Here is a 27553-nt window from a genome sequence, read left to right on the forward strand (position 1 = left end):
GGAGGCAGGGTCACCAGGGCTCCTGCAGCACAAACTGCACCCAGACAGCCAGGGGACCTGAAGGCTGGATTCTTCGGTCCCTTCATAGGTAAGAGCTAGGAGGCTGCAACCCAGGACCCAGAAATGAAGACATGTGTTCTAGAAGGGACTGGGCCCGGGCTCCTAGGTCCCCAAGGGAGGAGGGGTGGAGAGGGCTGGTGGCTCAGATTTCTGGGTCCCCGGGCAGGATACGGCTGAGAGTTTGGACATGGAACCCACAAAGCTGGAGGAAGGAATTTAGGGGCCCCCAAAGCTAAGGTGCTGTCTGCTAGGTTCTAAGAAGACAGGACCTGGCAGCCTGAGGCCCGGGGAGAGTGGCGGGGAGACCCAAGGCCCTGTGCGGTGGCCAGCGCTCCAGCCTGGACTTTGCCTCTGGGCAGCCCCAGCCACACCCTCACCGCAACCCAGGCCTTTCCTGAAACACCCAGGACCACAGCCTGGGGAGCTGGAGAGGTGAGTAGCCTGCCCTGAGGCTGGGCTGGAGGGATGGCCTGGGAAGACCAGGAGAAACTATCGAGAAAAACTGAGATTAGGACTGAAAATTGGGAAAGATATGGACAGTGCCTCCAGGAACTAGCTCAGACCCCAACCCCACCTGCTGGGCCCTCCCCTAGGCCTGGGGCTTTAGGTGTGAGGGAGAGAGAATGAGAGGGAGACAGAGGAGAGAGGGAGAGAGAGAAACACAGTTGGACTAAGAGGGAGAGATTCAGCCCCTCTGCCTCCCCTGCAGTGCCCGCCATGTGGGGCTACCTGACCCTGCTGCCTGCCTTCCTGGCCCTCTGGGCTACCATGGGCATCTGGATTGTGTGAGTGTCAGAGGCAGGATGGGCCCCTGGGGCTGGGGGCGAAGGGGTTAGGGACAGGACCTCTGGGTCTGAGGGAGGAGAGTCTGGGTGGAACCTTTGGATCTGAGGGAGGGGGGACTGGAGGGACCTCTGGGTATGAGGGGGGAGGAGCTGGGGGAACCCCTGGGGTTGGGGGAGGAGGTAGCTAGATTCCAGGAATGTTTGGTTAACCAACAGAAGAGTTCAAAGTCTCCTACTCACTCTGCTCTGTCCTCCCGCCTCAGTTTTGCCATTGCAGTGGCCAACAGGACTGTGAACCTCAGCGAAGGCTTTCCCTACATAAGGTAGTTACGGTGTTATGGGGTCCCGATGCAGGAGAGCAGAGGGCCTTGGCTTGGAGGAGCCATAGGATGACCCTTTATCTCCCCAGTATTTGTGGATCGTACCCCCCTCAGAGCTGCATCTTTGGCCAGTTGCTCAATATAGGAGCTGCCATGGGTAAGCATTGTCCAGCCCCTCCTCCCCCAGACCCAGGGGTCCCCCAACCCCTCTTCCGCAGCCCCAGGGGTCTGGACCTCCAGCCCCTCCTCTCTCAGACCCAGGGGTCCAGGCCCCCAGCCCTCCTCCGCCCAAATCTAGGAGTTTGGTCCTGCCCCCCTGGAGTGCCCAGGAGTGAGGCCTGGGGGGACAGGGGGGTGTCTCCCGTCCACTTCCCTCTTCCCTGTCCTCCCAGCCACCTGGATCTGCATTGTCCGTTACCACCAGCTCCGGGACTGGGGGGTCAGAAAGTCGCCTAACCAGCTGATCCTGTGGACGGGTCTCTTCTCTGCACTGGGCACCTCTGTGGTGGCCAATTTCCAGGTAAGACGCAGTCGGCTCCGCGAGTCGGGGACTACACTTCCCGGCATGCCCCGCGGCCCAGGCCCTCCCCCTCCCTCCTCTCCTCCAGGCCCCTTCGTCCTGCCACCCCCAGGACCGGCATTTTTCTTGGGGGTGGTGGGCCGTACAGGGGCCGAAGTCTTTTGTGGAGGAGAGGATTGGACCGGAATGAGGTTGGGATAATTTTCTGCCAACCCCTCTCCCCAAGTCATTTAATGATGAAATTCCTGAGATCTGAGATTTACTCATTCTTAGTGTTTGTCATGTTAAGCATCCGAATGAGGCTGTACACTTTGTACATGAATTCTTTCCATCTCCACCAGGATTCTACATAGGTCCTTCTTGAGCATACCTCACAGTTTTTATCCACGGGTCAGTGGTGATCAGAAATGAAGAGCTTCACAGACTCTGGAACTCAAATTCTTTTTTTTTTTTTTTTTTTTTAGACAGAGTCTCGCTTTGTTGCCCAGGCTAGAGTGAGTGCCGTGGCGTCAGCCTAGCTCACAGCAACCTCAAACTCCTGGGCTCGAGTGATCCTTCTGCCTCAGCCTCTCGAGTAGCTGGGACTACAGGCATGCGCCACCATGCCCGGCTAATTTTTTATATATATATCAGTTGGTCAATTAATTTCTTTCTATTTATAGTAGAGACGGGGTCTCGCTCTTGCTCAGGCTGGTTTTGAACTCCTGACCTTGAGCAATCCGCCCGCCTCGGCCTCCCAAGAGCTAGGATTACAGGCGTGAGCCACAGCGCCCGGCCTGGAACTCAAATTCTTAACCATGAAGCTCTGTAGATATTCGTAGAATAAATGGATTGACACATGATAGGAGAGATCTTTTTGGTTTATTTTATGATTTTTTTTTTTTTTTTTTTTTGAGAGAGAGTCTCACTCTGTTGCCTGGGTGAGTGCAGTGGTGTCAGCCTAGCTCACAGCAACCTCAAACTCCTGGGCTTGAGCGATCCTCCTGCCTCAGCCTCCTGAGTTGCTGGGACTACAGGCATGCACCACCATGCCCAGCTAATGTTTCTATTTTTAGTAGAGACAAGTCTTGCTCTTGCTCAGGCTGGTCTCCAACTCCTGAGCTCAAGCGATCTTCCTGCCTTGGCCTCCCAGAGTGCTAGGATTATAGACATGAGACATCTTGGCCAGCCAATTTTATGATATTTTATTTTACCATGATATCGCTAATGTCCAACCTGTCTTGTTGAAATAGTGGAAACTTGGGTGGGGGGAACCACAAGGTGTTCAGACAAAAGGCTAACTCTGACTTGCTTGTAAAAATTTCCTATTTTATTCACATAGCCATTCATTCATTCCTTTATTTCTGTGTTCCTTAATGTATTGTCAGTATATCACCTGCCTAAACATTTTCCCCTAATGATCCCTTCCCTCATGACATTTTAAGTATTTAAAAATTTTAACGAAATATATACTATATATTTGTAAGCCACAAACCATTTGCAATGCCTAAGAATTTTCACCCCCCAAGGATCAATTGCAATATCTGGCTCCCTCTTTGAGAATGCAGGATTTAGTCCACTCCTGTTTACTGAGCATCTACCACATGCCAAGCACTGTTGTAGGAATTGAGGCTGTAGCTGTGAACAACAGATTTAAATGCCTGCCCTCACAGACTGACAATAGCCGATGCACCTAATCAATAAGCCGATTGCTGGGTATGGCAAGTTTTCCATTACAGTCAATTGGCTTGGCTAAGGCCCCCCCCCACTTTGTGCCCTCGCTCTCCCATGGTTTTTCCCTCAATTCTTCCTTTCTCCTCCCAGGAAAAGAACCAGAAGCCCACACACCTGGTAGGGGCCTTTCTTGCCTTCATCTTGGGCAACCTCTACTTCTGGCTGCAGCTCCTTCTCCGGTGGCGGATGAAGAGCCTGCCCCAGCCCGGGGGCCCCTGGCTTGGCCTCCTCCGCCTGGCCCTCTGCTGTCTCTGCACCGTCCTCATCGTGGCCAGTATCCTTACTGGGGCTGGGGCAGGGGTTGGGGATGGTTCTTCTTTGGGGCCAGTCTCCCATGTCCTGGCTGTGTGCCACTGGGGATGTCTCTTCCTTTCTCTGGGCCTCGGTCTCTGCACAGGATCATAGCTTCGTGGTTGAGAGTGCTGACTTTGGGGTCGCGTTGCCTGGGTTGGAATCCCATCACTGCCACAGACTAGCTGGGGGAAACTTCCACTGCTTCCTTTACTTCTCGGTTGGTGCCTCAGTTTCCTCATTTATCAAATTTGGATAATAATAGGGCTGACCCCAGGGTTGCCAGGAATAAATAGGATAATACACATGAGGTACTTAGATCTGTGCCTGGCACCTAGTGAGTGACCTGTAAGTATTAGGAGAATGATATTGGAATAATAATAGTTTGTTTGGGGCAGCCGCTCCATGCCAGAAATCAGGTTCAGACAGGGAGAGTCTCTGGGCCAGGATGTGTCATGAATTCCATGGTGGAGTTGGTGGTGGGCTGCAGGTGGCTCGTGTAGGCTCACAAGAGCAGTTGGTGTTGGTGTGGCTCTTCCTAACTCCATGTTCAGTGACATCACATTATGACAATGGTGTTAGTATTTACACCATGGTGCTTGGCAGACGCTACCAACCAGAGCCGGTTATTAAACTTTTACCAGCACACCAAGGGTGGAGACCCAATCCCAGCTCACTTCTTTTTTTTTTGAGACAAAGTCTTACTCTGTTGCCCAGGCTAGAGTGAGTGCTGTGGCGTCAGCCTAGCTCACAGCAACCTCAAACTCCTGGGCTCCAGCGATCCTCCTGCCTCGGCCTCCCAGAGTGCTAGGATTACAGGTGTGAGCCACCGCGCTGGGCCTCCCAGCTCCCCTCTGAGTCACCCCAGAAGCCAGATGCTTTCCGCCAGCACAGCACACCACCAGGCGGGTCAAGTCCCTCTCTGAGCCTGTTTCCATATCCAACAAGTGGAGCTGCTTTTATCAAAATGATGAATTCTGATAGGGAGAGTGTGGAGTGCTCTGAGAGGAGGGGCTGCAAACTCAACCTTGGGGCCTTGCTTATTTGTGGGGAGGATGGAGAAACCAGCTAAGGCATCCCACCTCCCAGAACAACAAACTGGAGCTCCATAGCACAGGTGGGAAGGGCAGGCCCTCAACTCAGCCGTCAGCAGCCCTAGGTGGGGAGAACCGTGGGGCCTCCTCTTCAGGGGCCCTATTCGTGATAAGACCCAGCCTAACCCTTTCCAAACCTTTAAAATAGGACTGATAAAAAAAAAAAAAATAGGACTGATAATCAGTCTGGCTGCAAGGTCCTCATTCTGTAGGGCTCAGTTGTCCCTGGGCTGGGGGGAGTGGGGAGGAGCTATAAAGACAGCCACCTGGGCGTGACAAGGCCTGGAATCTGTAAAGGTGGGTCTGAGACCCGTGGGATTCTGAGCCGGATCTTGGAGCCTCTTTGGGCCGGGGTTGGAAGGCTGGGGGGGCCCCTGCAGGTGTGTGCAGAGAGCACAAAGACCAGCTCACGGGAGGAATGGGGCTGCTGGCAGGGCCACAGCTGGGATCTCTAAGATGAGGGTGAGCGGCTTGGGCTTCTGCCTGAGGATAAGAGACAACCACAGAAAGCTTGTGAGCAGGCTGGGCGCGGTGGCTCACGCCTGTAATGCTAGCACTCTGGGAGACCAAGGTGGGTGGATTGCTCGAGGTCACGAGTTCGAAACCAGCCTGAGCAAGAGCGAGACCCTGTCTCTACTATAAATAGAAAGAAATTAGTTGGCCAACTAATATATACAGGAAAAAATTAGCCGGGCATGGTGGCGCATGCCTGTAGTCCCAGCTACTTGGGAGCTTGAGACAGGATTGCTTGAGCTCAGGAGTTTGAGATTGCTGTGAGCTAGGCTGATGCCACAGCACTCACCTGGGCCATAAAGTGAGACTTTGTCTCAAAAAAGAAAAAAAAAAAAAAAGCTTGTGAGCAGGGAAGGAACAGGGTTAGTCCTGGGAGTAAGTGATTTGTGCTGTAAGACACACAGGGCCAGGGGTGGTGTCGGCATTATATGCCATCTATACCCCACTGCTTGACTCCTAAGGAGCTTAGAGATCCTTGAGTGAAGCTGATCTGGGAGGAGTGGGTGAGGGTGCTCCAGTGAGAGAGGTTCCAGGAAACAAGAGATGTCTCTGCTGGGCTGGAGTCTGCATGAGCTGGTGTGTAGAAAAAGGTTTTTAAGGAGCTGGGATGGGACAGCCAGAGAAGGGATGGGGCAGACCAGGAGAGAGACACAAGACTAGAGGAGGGTAGGCAGATAGGACAAGAGCTGGGGTGACCAGATGGCCAAGAGGAAGGAGGGAGGGGGCAAGTGCCGCTTGGGTGCATGAGTGGATGGTGGAGTTGCCACAGGGTGGGGACAGATTTAGGGGGAGATTAGATTCTGTTAGGGAGTGAGCAAGAGGGGCCTGTGGGCCATGGGTAGGGGGAGGATGTTCAGGAGAAAGTGGCAAAACACATCTCGAGGCTGGCAGGGAGGGAGGCAGGTTCAGGAAACTCTGCACACCTGGAGCTGGCAGCAGTGGGGACCAGAATGCCATGCAAAGGATAGTGCTTGGGAACAGCTTGAGATACAGATAGGGCTTGGGGAGCATCGGGGACAAAGGCTGGAATCCGTTTGAGAGGACGTACGTGTATGTGGGAAGATGAGAGCTGAGGATGGTGGTCAGCCCGAGGGGCAGGGGACGACACCCAGAGTCGGCCTCAGTCCAGCCCGAGGCCACACTGGGTCCTTCTCGGTAGCCGTGTGGCCCTTGACACAGGCGTGAAGTGATCGTCCTCCACTCCTGGAAGCTGCGTTCCGCCTCTGCCGTCTGCGAGTGGGCCACGGCCATGCTGCTGTTCGGGCTCTTCGGACTCTTGTCTGTTGACTTCTCTGTCCTGGACAGCTGCACCCTGTGTCTTCAGCCGCGGCCCAGCCTCAGCCCACAGCCCAGCCTCAGCCCACTGCCGGCCTCCCCCATCTCCCTGCCCGTCCAGCTGTCCCAGGCGTCCTGACCCAGGTTTCACGTCACCAGCGGAAGAAGATGGGGCCAATGCTCATTCCCCCCACATCCCACTGGATGAACCACTGGGGACCTCTGGCCAGGAGCAGGAGGCGCTGACCATTCCCGTCCTGGAGCCTAGCGGACATGTGGCCGGGCGTGGAGGGACCCTGCACAGCTGGTCACAGCCAGCACCTCTGCACCCACCTGTCCCCGCCATCTGGCCCTGCCCCTGCGATGGGAGCACCCAGGAAGCAAGAGGCCGAGGTCAACCAGCGTCCCTGATCAAGGCTATTTATTATTATTATTATCTTTTTTTTTTTTTTTTTTTTTGCCGCCGGCAGAATCAGAGACACGGACGCAGGCAGGATCACACGAAACCAGAATTCCTTCCGGAGAGCAAATCCGTACAGAAGGTTGTGGGAGAGGGGGAAGGACGGGAGAGGAGGGGCCCGGGAAGGTGGGTTGGGGATGACACAGGGACAGAGGGCCCTGTCCGGATCTGCTAAGCCACCCCAACCGCTCCCGTCCCTCCCCCACCCCACCCCGCAGAGAGTGATCAATAAATAAAATAATAAATTAATCAATAAATAAAATAGAAACAGCTCCCCCTCCCCAGTCCCCCTTAGAACCACCCCTGTTGGGCACGGCCCCTGGAGCCCCATCCCTGCGGGGCAAGGCCGGTTTTTGTGTCCTCCCCCCTCCCGAAATATTCCTTGGGCCTTATTTACAGATTCACAGTTGGGGGGCAGGGAAGGGGGGTGGAGGGGGGCTCCCCTCCTTCCCCGGCCCCCTGGGGTCAGGGCAAAGGGGTCCCGTTGGTGGCCAAGAGCTTCTTGTCCTTGGGGGGGCCTCGGCGGGGAGAGCCGCTCAGCTCTGGGTCAGGGCGGCCAGGCGGGGGCTGCAGGCTCCGAGGTGGGGTACCGGCGGGCCGGGTTTGGGCCCCATTCTTCTCATCTGTGAGGGAAGGAGAGGTGTTATGTGGGCTTTGCAGCCCAGGGTTGAGGTTCCTGCCATCAGGAGATGGAGTGGGGTCTCCTTATCGGTTGGTTTCAGTGACCCCAAGGCCCCCAGCTACACCCCTGGTGAGGCCCAGTCAAAGCCCCCAACACCAGGGCTGGAAGCCTCCAGAAGCTGTTGCTAGGGGGACACATGACCTAGTAACAAGGCCTGGTGTTCCTAGAATGGGGGCCACACCCTGGGCCCCGTGCAACTCTCTTGGCTTTGGAAAAGGGCCCAAGTTAGTCTAAGTGAGGCCTCGGCTGGCCCGACTTTGGGGGAGTCTCCGACATTCTGGTTGCTGTTGGCCAGGACACGCCCAGCAGCACGTAGGTTCATGGCCAGAGGGGCTCCCCCACTCTCTGTTGCCCCAGTTGTTGGGGAGAAATGTCCATGGGAGCCCACTGGGGGTGGTCTCAGGCCCTCCCCGCTGGGCATGCCTGACTCGGGTTCCCCTTTTGTGGGCCTGACTTCCCCGGACAGAGGCTACTTCCTTCTGGGGAATGCTGTGGAAACACTGGTTGCTGGGCGGCCACCCAGCAATTTCCATGGGGCCTGAGACGCTATCTGAGGTCCCCTGGCAGAGATCAGCCCCCTTGAGAGAAACTGACTGTGGGGCTTGTTGCCATGGCAATCAACAAGGCTGTCTTCTTCCAGGGCAAGCTCCAAGGCCTGTCCCCCACTCCCTTCTCCTATACAAGGCAGGTGGTTGAGGTCCCGGGGGGCCTGTTGGTCCTGTATCTTTGATGCTGTGTCCCCTTTTGAGATTCCTGGTCACGAAGGCTGGTTTTCCTTGGCAACAGGGTCTGGTGGGCCTACTTTGCTCTGTGGTTGCCCTTAGTGATCATAACGGACAACAGGGTTTCTCTACTTTGGCACCATTGGCATTTGGAGCCCAGACAGCCCTTTGCCGTGGGGGGCTGTCCTGTGAATTGTGGCATCCCTGGGTTACCCACAAGATGCCAGTGGCATACCCCTGCCCTCCCCCGTTGAGACGACCAAAACTGCCTCCAGACATTGCCAAATGTCCCCTGAGGGGCCATGGTAGGATGAATGACACACCCCTTCCCAAGGATGTCCACATCCAAATGCCTACCTGAGTGTCCTGGTGACAGGGCCACCCTGGCTCCTGCCCTCTTCCTCCCTTCCGTGGGGACAGTGGCCAGGGGTCTGGGAAGGAGCAGTGAACCCTGCAAGGCTGACGCTGCCCGACTCCCCCAGAGCAGGCAACTGTCCCCTGGTGGCTATGGCGTGCTGACCCACCCTGCCACAGGACAGCACTCGCATTCACTCTGTCCTATGAGATCCTGTTCCTTGGGGAGGGGTTGCCATGTCTCAGAAATGAGGGCTGTTTTGCTGGGCAGGAGCGCTCCTCCCTCAGGCTTTCTGGTTACCTCTAGTTGGACGTTGAGTCCCTGCCAAATTCCTAAGTTGAAATCCTAACCCCAAGGTGACGGTGGGAGGAGGTCAGGCCTTTGGGAGGTCATGCGGGTGGAGCCCTCAGGAATGGGATTAGTGCCTTTATGAAGGAGGCCCCAGACAGCTGCCTTGCCCCTTCCACCATGTGGGCACATAGAAAACGCCATCTATGAACCAGGAATCAGCCCTCACCAGATATCGAACATGCCAGTGCCTTGGTCTTGGACTTCCCAGACTCCAGAACTGTGAGAAATAAATTTCTGTTGTTTATAAGCCAGTCGATGGTATTTTTCTTACAGCAGCCTTAAGGGACTAAGATACCTTAGTAACAAACCCTGCAGAGGTCTGGCCCCTGCACTGTCCCTGGTTGCTGGGGAATTCTACTCACTGATGACAGGGGCTAGTGAGCCCAGGGAGGCCTGACCCCCATGGAGCACAGACCCTACCCACTCCCTGTGAACTCAGCTTACAACCCTGGTTGCTAGGAACTGTTAGCCCTAGCAACAGGGTGTGAGGTGCAGCCTGAGTCCTGCAAAGAGGGTGACCAACTTGTCCTGGTTTTAGACTCAAAGTCCTACATCCCAGAAACCCCCCTTGGTTCCAGGCAAACCGAGATGGTTGGTCACCCTCCTCCTGAACAGAGAGGTCTAGAACTTCTGTTGGCAGAATGTTCCTCTACCCCCGACACAGAGCCTGTCGTCCTTGTAGGGACCCCTGGAGGCCAGTCTCCAGGTAGCTAGCGAGTTCCTTCTCAGGCTCCAGTCTCAGGGAACCTGCTGGCAACACTGCAGGGAAGTCCTCAGCAAGACAACGGCAAAGGAGCCCAACTGGCCTCCTCTGCAAACCAAACCCCGGAGCACTGGGTCACACCAGACGTCTCCCACCTCCAGCCCCTGCCACCCACCTGCCAGAGCCTGCACGGAGGGCTGGTCATGAGTGCTCAGCAACTGTGCCTGGATGGTCTCCACCACTCGCTTGAACCGACGGCTGGGACCTGGAGTGACCGGCGGGCAGGGAAACAGGCTGACTGGGGGTGGGGAGAGGGAAGGCCCTCCCAGCCTGCAGAACCCACTCTCTCCACCAAGCAAATGACTCTCTTCTCCTCCTCTGTGCCTCAATTTCCCTTGCTCTGCTGGGGCCGGCATAAATTCATAGTTTGCAAATGGGTCCCTGTGTTGCTAGTTAAGAACTACTGTCAAACTCAGATATCTTCAACTTAAAATAACAACAGGCATCAGTTGCTAGTTAAATAGATGCCACTGCTTGTTAGTTTCTAGTTGAAGCCATGGAAGGCCAGAAATGTAAGAAAATAAATGTGAGAAATAGGCCTTAAAATTCAGAAAGGTCTGCATATTAGTCTTTAAGGGGGAAAGAAAAATAACAGCACTATAATCGGTTTTAGTGATGGAACATTCATTGAAGTGTCGCACAGCATCCTGGTTTAGAAATCTTTGGAGCAAACTCATCTCCTGGCAGTGACACACTAAAATTTGTGACAAGGAGAGCAGAGGTATCCCTCATTATCCAAACTCTTCCCATTAGGACTCAGGAAGCATGCAGAATTGGAAGTGAGGTATTGCTGTGGTTATCTCTTGTGCCAACTTTGGATTGGTTGTGGCTGCCTAGGGAGGAGGCTGCAGCTATCTGCCTATGGTCAGCAGGAAGACGTGCTGTGATCGATTGGTGATGTCTGCCTGGGCTGGACTGATGTTAGACATCAGCACGCTGCAGTCTTTGCCCTTTTGATCTACGATCTTAAAGTAGCAGGAAGAGCTCTACTCTCTCCTGTGAGGTCAGGAGGCCTGGGTTGAGCCCCAGCTCTGCCACAGTTTATTGTGTGACTCTAGTCAACCCCATTTATCTTCTAGGACTCAGTTTTCTCCTCTGTAAAACTGGTGACTATGAACACCTCAAGGCTGCTTGGAAGCGTCAATGAAATAATGCATTCATTATTTACACTGTAAATACCTGCTAGATGTCAAGGAGACAATGGGGAAGGATGTGGGTTCTGTGTGAGCATGATGCTCACAGAGTCAGCACCAGCTGAGCACCATGTCCTCCTGCCTATTGCTGCACTCCTGGCCTTGTCCTGTTGCAGCTGTCGTGAACATCCCAAACCCTGGGTGTGGGGCAGTCTAGTCAAGAACTCACCGGAGATGAGAGTAAAAGTGACGGAGTAGATGCCACCACCCCCACTGCCGTCCCGTCTGGGGGAGGGTTCTGGGCCCTCAGAGGAGCTGATGTCCACCTGGAAGCGGACTGGCTTCTGGAAGACGGAGGGGCCACCGCTGGCCTTGTACTCGGCCCTGAAGCTGGTCTGTGACAGCACACTGTGACTCAGGCTGGGGATCTGAGAGAGGTGGGAACACAGGACAGGGTGAGTCCAGGGAATGGACAACCAACCCTACAGCAGCTCTGGCCAAGGAACTACAAACCCCATCAGCCACTGGGTGAAAGACTAACAGAAAAGGCATGGGAGGCCCCACTGCCTGCTGGGACTTGTAGTTTCCTCTGTCCTATAACCAGGGTATCAGTGGAATGGTAGAATGACTGAATCCCAAGTTCACAAGGACTCTTACATGTAGGCACAGCCTCAAGCTCTAAGACCACATGAAACACACTTCTCCCTCCCTCCACAAATACTGTCCATAAGCCCCATCTGTCTCGGAAACTGTAATTCCCATCAACTCCTATGAAGAACCCCAGGACCGGCAGTGGGCAGCCCACTATTTTTCTGCAGGGAAAAATAGTTTTTCTTCTGCTGATCTCAAACCTGGTATTAGGGAAATGGTAACTCACCAACCTCAGGGGCACTAGAATCTAAGAAACTGCAATTCAGGATTCTATTTCACCACCTCCAGGCCTCTGGGCACAACGAACCTTTCCTCCCTGCCCCACATTGACCGAACCCAACTCTGGCTGGAAAACTACCAATCCCAGAGCCCAGGAGGAAGGCAGGCCAGCGCCAAAGTGGTGAACCCCAGGGCTGCCGGGGTTTGTCGTTCTGGGGTGGCCAGGCGCAAGGGAGATCCAGGCCCCTCACCGACAGGAAGGCATGGACTATGTCTGCTTTGATGCTGCTGAGAGGTTTGTCCTTTAGCACGAGAAATATTTGTTCTTCTTTGTCCAAGGAGATGAAATTCCCAAACCAGGAGCGTTTTGCCAGCCTGAATGGAAGGGATAGTTGGAGGAAGGTCGGGAGGGTGTAGAGCAATGAATCCCCCTCCCTCCCCACTCTTCCGTTCCCTGGTAGACTCACTCCGGAGAGGACTCTGGCGTCAAACTGGACATCTCCTCCGCAGTGGGGACTGGGTGCGGGGAGGGGAGAGAACGTGGTCAGCGCTTGTCCCAGTGGCAGCACAGCCCTGCGGTGCCGTCCACCCGAGCTCCAGACCCCAGAGACTCTGCCTGGTTGGGTCACGCCCATGGGGCGGGGCTCAGAAAGTCATGGGCCAATGGGGAGGTGCTCCAGAACAAAAGGGGCGTGTCCCTCAAATGGGCTCCCCCTTTGGAGATAGAGGCCCAAGTCCTGTCTCCCCACACCTGCGTCTCTCCAGGAAAGCCCCTCTTCTCTTAGAACGTGGAAATCCAGGCCTCCATTCCCTTCCGCCCTGGAGACCCCAGGAGGATCTCCCTGGGGATCACATTTTAAGCCACCGGCCCCCTCCCCACGTGAGGACCCAGCAGTCCGTGCCCCCAGCCTCTGCACCACCATACCCTGCATCTTGCGCCGGTGGAAGCGAGGGGAGCCCAGGAAGCTGTTGCGGATGGAGTTGAGGCGACTCCTCCAGGCGGCTCCCCCGACGCCGCCACCTGGGCTGGGGGGTGGTGTTGTCCCCGGAGTCCCAGTGGGGCTGGCCCGGGGCGTGTGCAGGGGCGAGTGCAAGGGCGTCCCGCCGGAGGAGCGCGGGGAGCCTGGAGGGCCGGGCAGGGGTGTGGAGCGGGCACTGGGGGGCGGGGGCTGCTCCCCGGTGCCCCCACCTCTGGGGCCCCGGGAAGGCAGCGTCTGCGTTTTGGAAGTCGGGGAGCCCCCGCCTCGGGCCTCATCTCTAGCGCCGGGCTCCGGTGAGAAGGAAAAGACCGGACTCTGCGGAGGAGCAGAGACTGGTGAGAAGGCGGGCTGCCAAGGCCCTGGTGGCCCCACTGGGCACACACACGCCCCGATGCATGCTGGAACTTGTAGTCCAATTACTGCCCCTCCCCTATCGAAGTCGGGGTTGTAACCCCAACCCGAACACAGGGGCTAGTACAAAGTAGGCGTTCAATCAACTTGTTAAATGAATAAATGAACCCTTCACACTCACTGAAAACCCAGTCACAGGGAGGTAAAAATAGCCAATGGTCCGATACACTAATAAGGCCTTGGGTTTTTGGCCTCCAGCCAGGAGACAAAGTCTCAAGGCTGCATGTGAACTGTAGCGTCTGCTGCTCAATCTCTGCTCCACAGTGTCTCCACCCCTTTATCCCTTCTTAATTCCACTGGGGACCTGGGCTTACCCTTGGGCTGCTTAGAGGGCTGGAGGACAGACCGGTGGAAGCTCCACTGACGCTACGGGATCTGTTTCCAGGATAGATTAAAAAAAAATAATAAATCAGGTGGCAAAGTTTCAAAAGAGTCAGATGTCCTCTCACTGCCACAGTCCTTCCAGATGAGGAAATGGGGCCCAGAGAGGGGAGGTGACTTTCCCAAGCACACAGCACATTTGAGGTTGAGCTGGGTGGGGCTGGAATCCTGAACTCCCTCCCTACCCGGGATTGTGGATCCTTCTGGAAGGGGCCGGGGCTCCCACCTCTGGCTGTGCTGGGCCATCTCCAAGGCCCGCCGGGTGGGTACAGGGGAGCCACCACCCCCAGCATCGGTGATGCTCAGGACTTCCATGGACTTCCGCTCTGGCCGCCGCTTCCCGTGTCGGCTCAGCATGGGGGAATCCACACGCTTCCGGGGTGGGTCTAAGAGATGAGAGTTTCAACCTAATCAGTGGATTCGCCCAGATGCACACGACACTTACACAACTTCCTTGTAAACTACACAGATGGGGAAACTGAGGCCCAGAGTGGAGCGGGGTTTTGATAAATGTCATGGAGAAAGTCAAGCAGTCTGCAGTCCCTTCTTCCCTCGAGAACCCTGGGGTCTGGGTTCCCAGCCTCTTCCCCTCTCAGGACCCACGTGTCTGGCCCCTGAGCCCTGTCTTCTCACCAACATCATTCCTGGGAGGCAGATCCTGGTCCTCACAGCTGGGATACCGCTCCTTCCGATCCAAAAGCAGATAATATATCATCTTTTCTTGGTTCTCCCTAAGAGAAGTGGTGGTGGAAGGGGGTAGGAGGAGATTGAGGTTAGAAATCAGTGCCTAGAGGAGGTCTCATCTGCTCCCAGTGCCTGTGGCTCTCTGGGGCTCAGTCCCATCCAGCGTTTCTGTCTATGCTTCCATTTTTCTAGGTATCAAAATAATTGTTTCATTTGGCTCAAGGTACCTCTCAGCCTTGTTTTACTCAATAACAATAATAATACGTAATACCTAACATTCGGGCACTTACTATCTGTAAGCTCTATGCAAGGGGCTAAGTCTGTCTCAGCGTCTATTAATACTTTCTCAGCATGTTCCCCTGACTTTTCCCGCTGGTCCCGTAGCTCCGAGGGAGCTTTTAAGTCACGCGAGACCAGGGCCAGGGTGCTGTGCCCTGCGTGGTCTGCACGTGAGCGAGGCCCTGTCCTGGCAGCTCGCCCCTCGTGGGTGTGTGTGTGCAGGGGTCTTGGGGTCTTACTCCTCACTGCGCAGCTCACGGTGCAGCCGCTCACGGTCCCTGAAGCAACCCAGTGACGCCATGCTCTCCAGGACGTCGGGGTCCAGCTCTCCGTTGGATGGCAGGCTCCGCATGGCTACCCGGCGGCCAGGGGCTGGCTCCAGGCACGGGTCCGGCTCGTGTTTCCCGCCTCTGGGAGTGGGGGGGAGAAACATCACTGGGAACTCGCTGCTGTGACTCAAGGGTCCTGAGCCCCCAAGCCTTCACTCTTAGTAGCCCAGGAGTCCTGGCCCCCAGCCTCTCCTCCCTCAGACCTAGGGGTTCCCCCCAGCTCCTCTTCCCCCGACCCAGGAGTCCTGGACTCCGAGCCTAGCCCCCTCCTCATCTGATCCCCAGATCCCTTCTCCAGCTGTGTCCTCCTCCCCCAGGACCCAGAAGTCCAAGTCCCCAGCCCCTCATCATTCAGGAGCCCTGGCATCCCACCCCCAGCCTCCTGTCCTGCTTTGGCCCCTACCCCTTCCTCTCCCAGGGACCCAAGTGCCCAGTTACCCCATACTCACAGGTACCAAGGATGTTTCTGAATTTGCTCCAGCTGTGAGGGGGTGGGTCGTAGGGAAGCAGAAGTAAGGTAGTATGCACACGAATGCGGGAAATGAAAGTTGACTAGGGTGGATTTGGGGGTCCCTAACCATGCACCCCCACCCACCCCCACCAGGGGCCGATGACACATCATGTCTCCCCCTAGTGGTAACGGAGCACATTGCCTGCGCACGCGCGGTCTCTGACTACTTGGACCGGTGGCTCTAGTTTTCCGCATGCGCAGTGTCATCCTTTCCCCTCCCCGGCTTTTCAGAAGGTCCGGTTCGCGCATGCGTCCTCTCACTGCCTGGGACTCCTGGGTCCACTGTTGTGTGGACTCCACCCGGGTTGAGAGCAGGAGGCTTTGCCGGACCTTGGGCTGCGGCTAAGCCGGCGACCCCAGTCACCCCAGGGACTGACGGGCAGGTCCTGGAAACCCAGCCCCATGACTCCTTTAAGGATTCTGTGCTCATCACCCACTCCTCTCCCTCCGTAGGTTCCCCCAACTCACACTGAGCCTTTTTTCGGGCTCCACTTCGATCATGCCCCTCAGGAGGCTCTGGCAGTCTGGAGGAATGAAGTGGGGCATGTGGAAGACGCCTCGCTTCACCTTCTCCAGCAGCTGGCGGAGGTTGTCATCATCAAAGGGCAGAGCCCCCTGGGCAAGAGAGAACCAGGACGCCTTACACAGGGCTTACAGATTCTAAGCACCTCGCAGGCATGAACACATTTAACCTTCATCACCAGCACAGGAGGTAGAGAACTACTATTGTCTCCATTTCACGAGTGGGGAAACTGAGGCACAGAGAGGCTCAGCAATTTGCCCAAAGCCACCAACTCCTAAGTGGCAGAGCATGGATTTAGCAAGGAGTAGCCTGGCACCTGTGCTCAAAGAGGCTGGGGCTGCAGTGGAGGCCGTTCCTTGAAAACAGGTTTCTCCCCAGACCAGTTTCCGGAGGGGAAATCATTCATTCAACAAAAGGTGAGCATCTGTTATGGGTCAGGGAGCGCAGTGAACAAAATAAGCCACTGCCCGGTACAGCTCACCCCGCATACTGCAGACAGCAGGTGAGCAAGCAAAGAAACAGCAATGTAACGGAGTGACTGAGTGGTGCTCCTCCAGGGAGGTACAACTAGAGCAGAGACCTGAATGAAGCTGAGCCCTGAATCCAAAGACTGGCGTCCTTCTAAGATGAGGCAGTGCAGAGACAGGGAGAAGAAAGTCACGTGACGGTGGAGGCAGAGATTGGAGCCATGAAGCTATAGCTGAAGGAATGCCACCAAGGACACCGAGACACCAGAACTAGGAAGAGGCAGGAAGGATGCCTGCATAGAGGCTGCACAAGGGGCATGGCCCTGCTGACACCTTGATTTTTGACTTCTGACGCAGAACTGTGAGAGAATACATTTCTGTCGCTTGAAGCCAAGCCATCCAGTTTGTGGTAATTTGTGACATCAGCCCTAGAACGCCAGTAGAGGATGCAAGAGTGTGCATTTGAGGGATCGACGACAGCCTGTGCAGGGGCCCAGGGTATCAGAGGGGACAGAGGAGAGGGTGGCGAGGTTGCCCGAAGATTACGTAGCGGCTGAGTCACATCAGGCTGTGGCCTTGCAGAGGGGTGGTGAGCACAGGGGTCAGGAGTAGGAAAGCTGGCACCTGCTTTGCTTTGAATCCTTGCTCTGCCGCTTACGGCCGTGTGACCTCGGGCAAGTAACTGCTCTGAAAACAGTGACAGGGGGTAGCACCCACTGCACAAGACTGTGTCAGGAGCAGCTGGCTTAATACAGTGCTGGGCGGACAGTTGGGACTGAACATGCGTTACCTGTTGTGACACATTCAGCAACTGATCGTGCCCCTGCTACAGCCCACATTCTGATGTAGCCACCAGAGATGGAGCAAGGAGCACAGTCACGTCCCTGCCCTCACGGAGCTTTGCCTAGGACGGTGCTGGGCACACACCCGATGCTCAGTGCCTACAACAGTGGTGGAACTGTCTTCTAGAGGGGAAGACAGACGACAAACAGATGGACATCTTCCATGAGGTGGGTGGGAATGCTGCCCACGAATGGGGCAAGGGGTTAGAGGGACAGGAGGCCAAGGTGACCTGGGAAGGGTTAACATTGGACAAAAACTCGATGGGGGGGTGACAGTGTGAGTCTCTGAGAGCTTTTCCAGGTGTCAGCAGTGCCCTGTTGTCCCAGTATCTGAGGTTTGTGGACAGAGAATGCAGTGCGTGTCAGGGGAGCAAGGGAGAGAGCACCCCCAAATGCTAGTCTTGAGGTCAGGACACCTGGCTCTGACTTCTGGTTGCCTGGCACTCTAGAACTACACCTCAGTTTCCTCTCTTCCGTGAATGGGACATAATGACTCTGCCAGGAAGCACTATGGCATGCATTAAAAATTATAACAACAACAACAACAGCACAAAGACAGCAATAGAGCCGAGTCTAGTTATTCTTGGTAGTTCTGCTCTGAGAAGCTACAGCGAGCTGTGAATTAGTGAATAATGAGGCATTGCTCCCAGAGGAAATACAGTTAGGTTCCTTTGCCCCTCTGGTCATGACACTTTTTATCCATCATGACTTAATCTTGTGTTTCTGCTTGAAGACACCTTTAATATATACTATTTCATTGGCATTGAACTCAGGCCCAAGAGCGCTGTGCTCATTCCTAAACGAAGCTCATTTAACACATGGATTTCCTGCACAAGGTGCATACCAGCCTCCTTGTGCTTAGGAACACTAGAAGGTACTTCAGAAATGCCACGCTTGGGGACCATTTCAAACAGTGAAATCACAGCAAAAAAAACCCCCATGAAAATGTGAAAAGGACGCTTGTTTGCAGGATGAAAGCTGAACCTAAAAGGCAGAGGTCTGTCTGACCTCAGCCGGGAACCAGTGCCTCAGGCTGGAGACTTGAATCGTCACTGCTCTGGGCAGGTCTGCCAATGACCGTGAACGCACCCAGGTATCGATCCTGGGTTACAGATAAATGTTACTGAGTAGGTGAATTCACAAATATGGAATCTGCAAATAACGAGGAGTGAATGTAATAATAATAAACTACTACTAATAATTATTGAGCACTGCTCCAAGGGCTTAACATGAAACATTTAATTTAAGCCCTCACAATTGTAGGTACTATAATTATTCCCACTATGCAGGTGAGGAAACTGAGGGAAAATGACTTGTTTGCTCAAGGTGAGGGAGAAGGAAGTTGAGCTCAGCTGGATGGGCTCCAGACTGGGCTTTTTAAATTTAAATTTTTTGCGGGGACAGTCTTTCTCTGTTGCCCAGGCTAGAGTGCCATGGTGTCAGCCTAGCTCACAGCAACCGCCAACTCTTGGGCTCAAGCGATCATCCTATCTCAGCCTCCTGAGTAGCTGGGACTAACAGGCATGCACCACCATGCCTGGCTAATTTTTTTTCATATATATATTATTTTTTTTAGTTTTCCAGCTAATTTCTTTCTACTTTTTTTTAGTAGAGACGGGGTCTCGCTCTTGGTCAGGCTGTTCTCGAACTCCTGAGCTCAAATAATCCACCAGCCTCGGCCTCCCAGAGTGCTAGGATTACAGGTGTGAGCCACCGCGCCCACAGGTGTGGGCTTTTAACCATCATCAGAAGAAGAGCTGAGGTCTGGAATGTTCTTAGCTGGCTGCTCTCCCCTTGGGGCTGTGAGCTCCAGGAGGGCAGTGCCGAGTCAGCCTCTTCCCCTCTAGTGTCCGTCACAGAGCCTAGCAGTTAAGAAAATAAGGACCAATGTCCCTCCTGCCTCTTATCAGCTGTGTGCCCATGGGCCAGTCCCTTCCCCTCTCTGGGACTGCTGAGAGAATTATCTGAGATAACATGCTCAGAACAGTGCCAGTCCTAGAATAAACTGCTTATTTATTCATACTATGTGTGTATACCGGGGGCTTACGATATGTCAACCCTGGGGTTACCAAGGCGAGCTGACAAAACGAAATAAAACAAAGACAAAAGTCTTGTCCTCGAGGAGCTTATGGCATAGAAAGGAAAAGAGATACCACTCAAGGGACTACACAACACAATGAATGCACAATGACAACTCTGATAGCTGCCGGGAAGAAGAGAGCCTACCAGAGGGGGACCTGACTTCATGGGGTTGGGGGACAAGAGGGCCCAGGGGAAGCTTCCTGGAGAAGTTACGACTGAGCTGAGAGCAACAGGGCCGGCAGGGACAGGAGAGTGTTCTAGGCGCAAGAGCAGGTGCAAAGGGCCTGCTGGGAGCCCAGCTGATACCCCCATCTGGTTGCACTAGTTATTACAATATCACAACACCCTAAAATCAGTTGGTAAAGAACCACAGTCCCAAGCCCTCCAGGTACTCCTGGGTGCCCTATTCCTTTCCAAGGGCTGTGCCTCAACCATCCCACAGTTCTGGGAGTGCAAGTTTAGCCCTGGCACAGAGAGGGCGCTACCAGATCTTGGTCTATTTTTTTTTTTTTTTTGAGACAGAGTCTCACTCTGTTGCCAGGGTAGAGTGAGTGTCGTGGCGTCAGCCTAGCTCACAGCAACCTCAAACTCCTGGGCTCAAGCGATCCTCCTGCCTCAGCCTCCTGAGTAGCTGGGACTACAGGCATGCGCCACCATGCCCGGCTAGTTTTTTCTATATATATTAGTTGGCCAATTAGTTTCTTTCTACTTTTAGTAGAGACGAGGTCTCGCTCTTGCTCAGGCTGGTTTCGAACTCCTGACCTCGAGCAATCCGCCCGCCTCGGCCTCCCAGAGTGCTAGGATTACAGGCGTGAGCCACTGCGCCCGGCCCTTGGTCTGTTTGTGAACGCAACACATTTCCCAACACTAGTTAAAATACCCGGGAGATGACGCCTGAGGTGAGAATGGGAAGTGTTGTTCCGTGTGCCCACCAGGCGGAATTGTTCTAGAAATGAGGCAGGAGTGGGCAGGAGAGCGACTTACCACGAGCAGGGCGAAGAGGATCACCCCACAGCTCCACATGTCTGCGCGGCGGCCATCGTATTTCTCCCCCTGGAAGGGAGGACAGCTGTGACTCCATCACTCCCCACTGCTGCATTCACCCCCCGCCCCGGGCCCCGTCCTTCCTCACCTTAATCACCTCTGGACATGCGTAATGGGGGGACCTGAGAGAGAGAGAGAGGTGGTGTGAGCCTCCAGCCAGCTTCTAACCCCCTCCCCAGGCACTCGGGGGGCCGGGCCCCCCACTCACCCGCAGCTGGTCTCCAGGAGGCTGTCCCCCACCTGCAGGGACGCCATGCCGAAGTCTGCAATGCGGATGTTGTTTTTCTCATCCAAAAGCAGGTTCTCAGGCTTTAGGTCTCTGTGGCTGAGACAGGCAGGTGGGGCTCAGGCCTCTGCCTTCCTCCCAGGAGGCCCAGGCCCCACTCGCTATCTCTCAAGGCAGAACACCGCTAGAAGCTTTTTGGTTTTGTTTTTAAAGGGTAGTGAGAGACCATTTACTATCATTCATTTATTCCGGTCTATTTTTTTTTTTTTTTTTTTGAGACAGAGTCTCACTTTGTTGCCCAGGCTAGAGTGAGTGCCGTGGCGTCAGCCTAGCTCACAGCAACCTCAAACTCCTGGGCTCAAGGGATCCTCCTGCCTCAGCCTCCCGAGTAGCTGGGACTACAGGCATGCGCCACCATGCCCGGCTCATTTTTTCTCTATTATTTTTAGTTGGCCCATTATTTCTTTCTATTATTTTTAGTAGAGACGGGGTCTCGCTCTTGCTCAGGCTGGTTTCAAACTCCTGACCTCGACCGATCCTCCTGCCTTGGCTGCCCAGAGTGCTAGGATTACAGGCGTGAGCCACCACGCCCGGCCCTGGTCTATTTTTAAAATATATTTTTTATCTTATTTTGAAATTAACCCATTGGTATATATATATATTTGAGATAGGATCTTGCTCTGTTGCCTGAGCTAGAGTGCAGTGGCATCATCATAGCTCACTGCAACTTCAAACTCCCGGGCTCAAGCGATCCTTCTGCCTCAGCCTCCCGAGTAGCTGGGACTACAGGCACACATGACCATGCCTGGCTAATTTTTTTTTTTTTTCTATTTTTTCTAGAGACAGGGTCTTACTCTGGCTCAGGCTGTTTGGTCTCAAAAAAAAAAAAAAAAAAAAGTCAACTAAAAAAAAAAAAGTGGATAGAAGAGTGTAAGGAAGCCCCTGAGACCACCTCCTCACTTCACCCATTATCAACCCAGGGCCAATCTTATCTAAGTCCCTGCATAGCCCCACCCTGCATTATTCTGTAGGAGATCTCAGACATGGTATGATTTTATCTACAATATCTGAATATGTAGAAAGTGAGATATTTTGACAGAGTCTCACTCTGTTGCCCTGGCTAGAGTGCCATGGCGTCAGCCTAGCTCACAGCAACCTCAAACTCCTGGGCTCAAGTGTTTCTTCTGCCTCAGCCTCCCAAGTAGCTGGGACTACAGGCATGCGTCACCATGCCTAGCTAATTTTTTCTATATATTTTTAGTTGTCCAATTTTTAGTTGTTCTATTTTTAGTAGAGACCGGGGTCTCACTCTTGCTCAGGCTGGTCTTGAACTCCTGGCCTGAAGCGATCCTCCCACCCCCACCTCCCAGAGTGCTAGGATTACAGGCGTGAGCCACTGGCTGAATTTGCTCTTAAAATATCAAAATATTTTCATACTGAATAGTAAAAATATACTGCCAGCCTCAGCCAGTCACTGGTTCCTCCCTCAGGACCCTCCCACCCATGGACTAAATTCCACAAGATTTGAGGGGTTGATGTCTGGGCAGAGGGGGCGCTGCCCTATTTGGAGTGGTCAGTAACTGGGTCATGTTTGTTGCTAAGTATGTTGAATATCGCCCCCTAGAGGTCAGGGCTCTCAATTTCAGGGGTTTGACACTGTCTTGTCAATAGGGAGGTATTGAAAATTTAAACAGGCTGGCTTTTTATCACCAAGTTTTACCTCAAATCTGAGCATCCCACGTCTGAGCCCCTCCAACCGTTATCCCCACCCCAGCGCTAAAAACACATCCCACAGGAGGATATGTGTAAATAAAGGAGGCTAAAAGATGATGGCATCCATTTTGCACCTTAATTAATCATGAAAATGTTGCATATTTAATATCTTGTTGTAGGGGTTGAAGGCAATTCGATGAGTAAAAGATAATCTTTTTAAATGGATGCTCATATACAAACAAACAAACAAAAAAAAAACCTCATCAGCCTTTGCTTCACACCATATACTAAAATTAACCTGAAATAGATCCTAGATCTAACTGCAAGAGCTAAAACTACATAACTTCTAGAAGAAAATACAGAAGAGACTCTTAGTGACCTTGAGTTAGGCAAAGATTTCTTAAATAAGACAGAAAAACTATGAACTATAAAAGAAAAAATCAGCTGAGCATGGTGGCATACAACTAGGCATGTAGTCCTAGCTACTTGGGAGGCTAAGGCAGGAGGATGGCTAGAGCCCAGGAGTTTGAGGCTAGTGTGAGCTATTATGGTGCCAGTGTATTCCAACTTGGGTGACAGAGCAAGACCCTGTCTTTAAGAATAAAAAAAAAAAAGAAAGCAAAAGAAAAAATCAATAAACTGGAGCTTACATAAATTAAAACCTTTTACTTTTCACAAAACATTGTTATAACAATGTAAAAGCATGTCATGGACAGGAGAAAATAGTTTAAAAACATACATTGATGAAAGATTTGTTCCTAGGATAAGTATTTACTCGGAGTTATTACTAGAGGTATCTCTCTTTTTTTTTTTTTTTTCGAGACAGAGTCTCACTCTGTTGCCCAGGCTAAAGTGCCGTAGCGTCAGTCTAGCTCACAGAAACCTCAAACTCCTGGGCACAAGCGATCCTCCTGCCTCAGCCTTCCGAGTAGCTGGGATTACAGGCACGCACCACTGCACCCAGCTAATTTTTCTATTTTTAGTTGTTTGGCTAATTTCTTTCTATTTATAGTAGAGATGGTCGCTCTTGCTCAGGCTGGTCTCGAACTCCTGAGCTCAAGCAATCTGCCCGCCTCGGCCTCCCAGAGTGCTAAGATTACAGGCATGAGCCACCACACCTGGCTGGTATCTCTTATTTATTCCTAGAATAAAGAATTATTACAAATCAGTAATAAAGAAACTAAATTAAAAAAAAAATAACTCAAGTAAAAATAGGCAAAGAATCTGAATGGACATTTCTTCAAGGAAGACATGTAAATGGCCAATAAGCATATAAAAAGATGTTTCAAATAAAAAATCATTAGGGAAATGCAAAGCAAAACCACAATTTGATACTACTTCACATCCACTAGGATAGCCATAATCAAAAAGACAGATAAGGCCGGGCGCTGTGGCTCACGCCTGTAATCCTAGCTCTTGGGAGGCCGAGGCGGGCGGATTGCTCAAGGTCAGGAGTTCAAAACCAGCCTGAGCAAGAGCGAGACCCCGTCTCTACTATAAATAGAAAGAAATTAATTGGCCAACTGATATATATATAAAAAAAAAATTAGCTGGGCATGGTGGCGCATGCCTGTAGTCCCAGCTACCCGGGAGGCTGAGGCAGAAGGATCACTCGAGCCCAGGAGTTTGAGGTTGCTGTGAGCTAGGCTGACGCCACGGCACTCACTCTAGCCTGGGCAACAAAGCGAGACTCTGTCTCAAAAAAAAAAAAAAAAAAAAAAGACAGATAATAGCAGGTGTTGGTGAGGATGTGCAGAGATTGGAACCCTCATACATGGTTAGCAGGAATGCAAAATGGTGAAGCCACTTTGGTAAACAATCTGGCAGTCCCTCAAAAGGCTAAACATAGGCCAGGCACAATGGTTCATGCCTGTAATCCTAGCACTCTGGGAGGCTGAGGCAGGAGAATTGCTTGAGGTCAGGAGTTTGAGACCAGCCTGAGCAAGAGTGAGACTCCTGTCTCTACTAAAAATAGAATAAATTAGCCGGGGGTGGTTGTATGTGCCTGTAGTTCCAGCTACTCAGGAGGCTGAGGCAGGAGGATTCCTTGAGCCCAGAAGTTTGAGATTGCTGTGAGCTATGATGATGCTACTGCACTCTAGTGCACTCTACACCACGCTACTGCCATGGTGACAGAGCAAGACTCTGTCAAAAAAAGAAAAAAATATACAGACTAATCATAGAGTTTATCACATGACCTAGCAATTCTACTCCTAGGTATGTACCCAAGAGAATTGAAAACAGGTACACACAAAAACTTGTACATGAGTGTTCACATGTCTATATTATTCATAATAGCCAAAAAGGGGAAACAACCAAAATGTCCATCAATGGATGAATGCATCAGTGAATGTGTTATATCCATACAATGAAATATTATTCAGCCAGGAAAAGGAATGAAGTACTGATACATGCTACAACATAGATGAACCCTGGAGGGGTTCTTTTGCTAAGTGAAAGAAGCCAGTCACAAAGGGCCCAATTCATATTAATGATTCCATTAATATGAATTGTCTAGAATAGGTAAAGCCATATGGACAGAAAGTAGATTAGTGGTATGTGGGTAGCAGGGGTATAAAGAGTGATTGGTAATGGGGATAGGACAATGAAAATGTTTTAAAATTACATAGTAGTGATGTATAACACTGTGAATATATATATTAAAAAACCCACAGAATTACACATTTTAAAATGAGGAATTATATGGTACGTGAGTTATATCTCAATAATTTTCAAAAAGATAAAGGATTTGTTTTGGGGCTGACCACACTGACTTCTACTTAGCCATGTGCCCTCTGGGCAGTCCTCAGCCTGGCCTGCCCCTCAGCCGACTCCTCACCAGATGGAGTAGCTATGGCAGAAGTCCAGTGCCGACACGATCTGGCGGAAGAACTTCCGGGCCTCCTTGGGTGTCAGTCTCCCCTTCTTTACCAGGTAGTCAAACAGCTCACCCCCAGAGACATGCTCCAGAACCAGGTACCTGGGGGACACAGAGGGGGCAGAGGGCTGCAAGGGGCATGTGGGGGACCAAAGGGTCTGACCTCCCTCTCCCACTGGCACCTGGAGGCGGACAACACCCCTCATACCATCAGCTCCCTGGGTGGAAGAGACTCCATTTCCCATGAATCCCTGGGAGGAAGAAACACTAATTCCCATGAGTCTCCTGAGAGGAAAATACTTTAATTCCCATCAATCACTGAGAGGAGAAGAGACTCTAATTCTCAGGAACCCTTGAGAGGATGAGACTCCAACTCCCATCAGTCCCTGGGAGGACGAGACTCCAATTCCCATCAATCCCTAGGACGAAGAGACTCCAATTCCCATTAGTCTCTAGGAAACTAAATCTCAATTCCTATTAGCCCTGGGCAGTGGAGCCTCCCATGTCCACTTCATCCAGATTGTCTAGTAGAGTATTCCCTGCAGTGCATTGGGGGGAGGAATGGGGGATCAATACTTCGAATCCTAGTTGTTTCAGGGAATAAGTCAACTTCATTAGCACCCGGAGGGTAGGGACCCCAATTCTTATACGGTCTGGGAAATAAAGGCCCCGTATTCCTATTAGCCCCCAAAAGCCAAGCCTCTAACTCCCATAAGCCTGAGATGAAGAAACTCGAATTCTCATTCATTCTTGGGCAATAAGGATTGCAGTGTGCAACAATCCCAGCCAAATTCTATGAGGTAAAAGACTACAACCCCCATCATCCCATGACAGGCTAAAAATTCCCAACTTCTATAAGTCTCTGAGACATAGAGAGTCCCAGTTCCTATCAACCACTTGGATTCTAAAGACTCCAAATCCCATCAGGCTCTGGGAGGTTAAAACTCTAATTCCCATCAGCTCCTGGGAAACAAAAGCTCAATTTCTGTGAGCTCTTGGACAGTGGGATTCCTGCATGAAACATAAACTCACACGGGCCCTCCCTCCCTCCACTGACCCTAGGGTGGGAGTGATAACTATGCCTGTCCCTGCTGCCACACAGGGGAAAGCTGGAGAACTACAATTCCCATGAGCACCTGGGACCTGCCTGGGGGCCTGGGGAAACCTGCTCCCCCATCTGATGGACGTTGATGTCAGTTCATCCTGGGGACTTGATGGTGGGGGCAGGAGGGCTGTCCCCTCTCCCTCTGCCCAGCCCAGCTGTCCTTTGGGTCACTAGAGTCTGGACAAAGAGGCCCATTCTCTGGAGCCTGGACAGCTGGACTCCCTCCCACCCCCATCCTTCCTGGGGGGTAACTGACTTGGAGATACTGACTCAGAACTCCTAAGGAGGCCCATTGTCTGGGTGTCCAGCCATGGCACCCGAAGTTATATTGGGTGAGGAGAGGGGTCCTCCAGTGCTCCATGGTAGGGGTTTTGGAAGGTCCTTCCAGCTGTGATAGGCCCACTCAGTAAACTGGGTCTGGCTCAGGGCATCCACATTGTCTAGTGGAGAGTATTCCCTGCATTGCAGCAGGGTGAGGAACTGGGGAAGCAGCGGGAGGATCAGCCTGTGTCTCACTCAGGAGGACTCAGGCATGGCTGTCACAAGGTGCACTGACCCTTACTAGCATCAGGCCCCTGTCAGTGTGGGAGCCACAGGGACCCCTGTGCAACAGGGAGGGAATTAGGCCTTCAGTGGTCTGGCCTGGAGACCTCCAGTTTCCCCAGGCCCACGTGGGCTCTGTGTCTGGAAAAGTCCCACCCTAGTACCTTGGAAAGGGAGGATGGGGAGGAGGGCTGGGTGTCTATAAATACCTACAAATATTTCTTGTTCTCGTAGACGTCGTGGAGCTTGAGGACGTGTGGGTGTTCAATGAGCTTCAGGATGGCGATCTCCCGCTCCACCTGAGGGGCAAGGGAGGAAAGTGGGACACAGGACTAGAGGTCAGCAGGGCCTCCCTACTTGCGCCTTGCCCCTCCACCCCACAAAGGATTCCCACCATGCAAACACTGCAGTGCGTGCCCGCGCGCGCTCACACACCTTCATCAGCACCGACTCGGACAACTTCTCCCGGTTCACGATCTTGATGGCGACCTTCTGACCCGTGATGCAGTGTACCCCGAGTTTAACCAGCCCTGGGGGAGCAGGTCGACAATGTGCGATTTAACATTCCAAAATCATGAGCAAAAGAAAAAAACCCCAAATAATAATAATAATAATAATAATAATAATAATAAATGTGTGGTGTTTTCC

At 52.7% G+C, this 27553-nt stretch overlaps 3 protein-coding genes across 5 annotated transcripts in view; 1 reads left to right on the top strand and 2 right to left on the bottom strand.

Annotated features, from left to right (window-relative positions):
- Positions 1–9392, top strand: TMEM150B (transmembrane protein 150B). Of its 2 annotated transcripts, XM_012775568.3 has the most exons (8): positions 1–88; positions 312–492; positions 770–845; positions 1109–1168; positions 1255–1322; positions 1558–1685; positions 3489–3672; positions 6484–9392. In XM_012775568.3, exons 3-8 carry the CDS (start codon positions 778–780, stop codon positions 6708–6710), a joined length of 735 nt encoding a protein of 244 aa, XP_012631022.1. In that variant the 5' UTR covers positions 1–88; positions 312–492; positions 770–777; the 3' UTR covers positions 6711–9392. The 2 variants fall into 2 exon arrangements, with proteins under 2 accessions (XP_012631022.1, XP_075855153.1); XM_075999038.1 differs by having other exon boundaries at positions 4–492.
- Positions 1–27553, bottom strand: part of RPL28 (ribosomal protein L28) — an 83982-nt gene that overhangs the window by 56395 nt on the left and 34 nt on the right. The window lies entirely within an intron of this gene.
- Positions 7497–27553, bottom strand: part of BRSK1 (BR serine/threonine kinase 1) — a 22315-nt gene continuing 2258 nt past the window's right edge. Inside the window, exons 2-20 of one of the 2 annotated variants that reach the window (XM_012775566.3) lie at positions 27341–27435; positions 27119–27204; positions 25219–25359; positions 20649–20765; positions 20529–20562; positions 20381–20449; positions 15951–16097; positions 15421–15452; positions 14882–15052; positions 14313–14410; positions 13906–14065; positions 13613–13673; positions 12833–13202; positions 12375–12423; positions 12159–12282; positions 11267–11465; positions 10020–10109; positions 9308–9358; positions 7497–7654 (exon numbers count right to left, since the gene is read on the bottom strand). In XM_012775566.3, the coding sequence (XP_012631020.1) occupies positions 7497–7654; positions 9308–9358; positions 10020–10109; positions 11267–11465; positions 12159–12282; positions 12375–12423; positions 12833–13202; positions 13613–13673; positions 13906–14065; positions 14313–14410; positions 14882–15052; positions 15421–15452; positions 15951–16097; positions 20381–20449; positions 20529–20562; positions 20649–20765; positions 25219–25359; positions 27119–27204; positions 27341–27435 (2252 nt within the window). The remainder of the gene's footprint in view (positions 7655–9307; positions 9359–10019; positions 10110–11266; positions 11466–12158; positions 12283–12374; positions 12424–12832; positions 13203–13612; positions 13674–13905; positions 14066–14312; positions 14411–14881; positions 15053–15420; positions 15453–15950; positions 16098–20380; positions 20450–20528; positions 20563–20648; positions 20766–25218; positions 25360–27118; positions 27205–27340; positions 27436–27553) is intronic. The other variant, XM_012775567.3, reaches the window with a different exon arrangement.

Source organism: Microcebus murinus, chromosome 32, assembly GCF_040939455.1.
Source record: "Microcebus murinus isolate Inina chromosome 32, M.murinus_Inina_mat1.0, whole genome shotgun sequence".
Taxonomy (NCBI): domain Eukaryota; kingdom Metazoa; phylum Chordata; class Mammalia; order Primates; family Cheirogaleidae; genus Microcebus; species Microcebus murinus.

Coding starts and splice junctions, on each gene's coding strand:
- TMEM150B (XM_012775568.3), top strand. CDS start 778: ATGTGGGGCTACCTGACCCTGCTGCCTGCCTTCCTGGCCCTCTGGGCT. Junction 846..1,108: donor ACCATGGGCATCTGGATTGT/GTGAGTGTCAGA, acceptor CTCCCGCCTCAG/TTTTGCCATTGCAGTGGCCA. Junction 1,686..3,488: donor CTGTGGTGGCCAATTTCCAG/GTAAGACGCAGT, acceptor TTCTCCTCCCAG/GAAAAGAACCAGAAGCCCAC.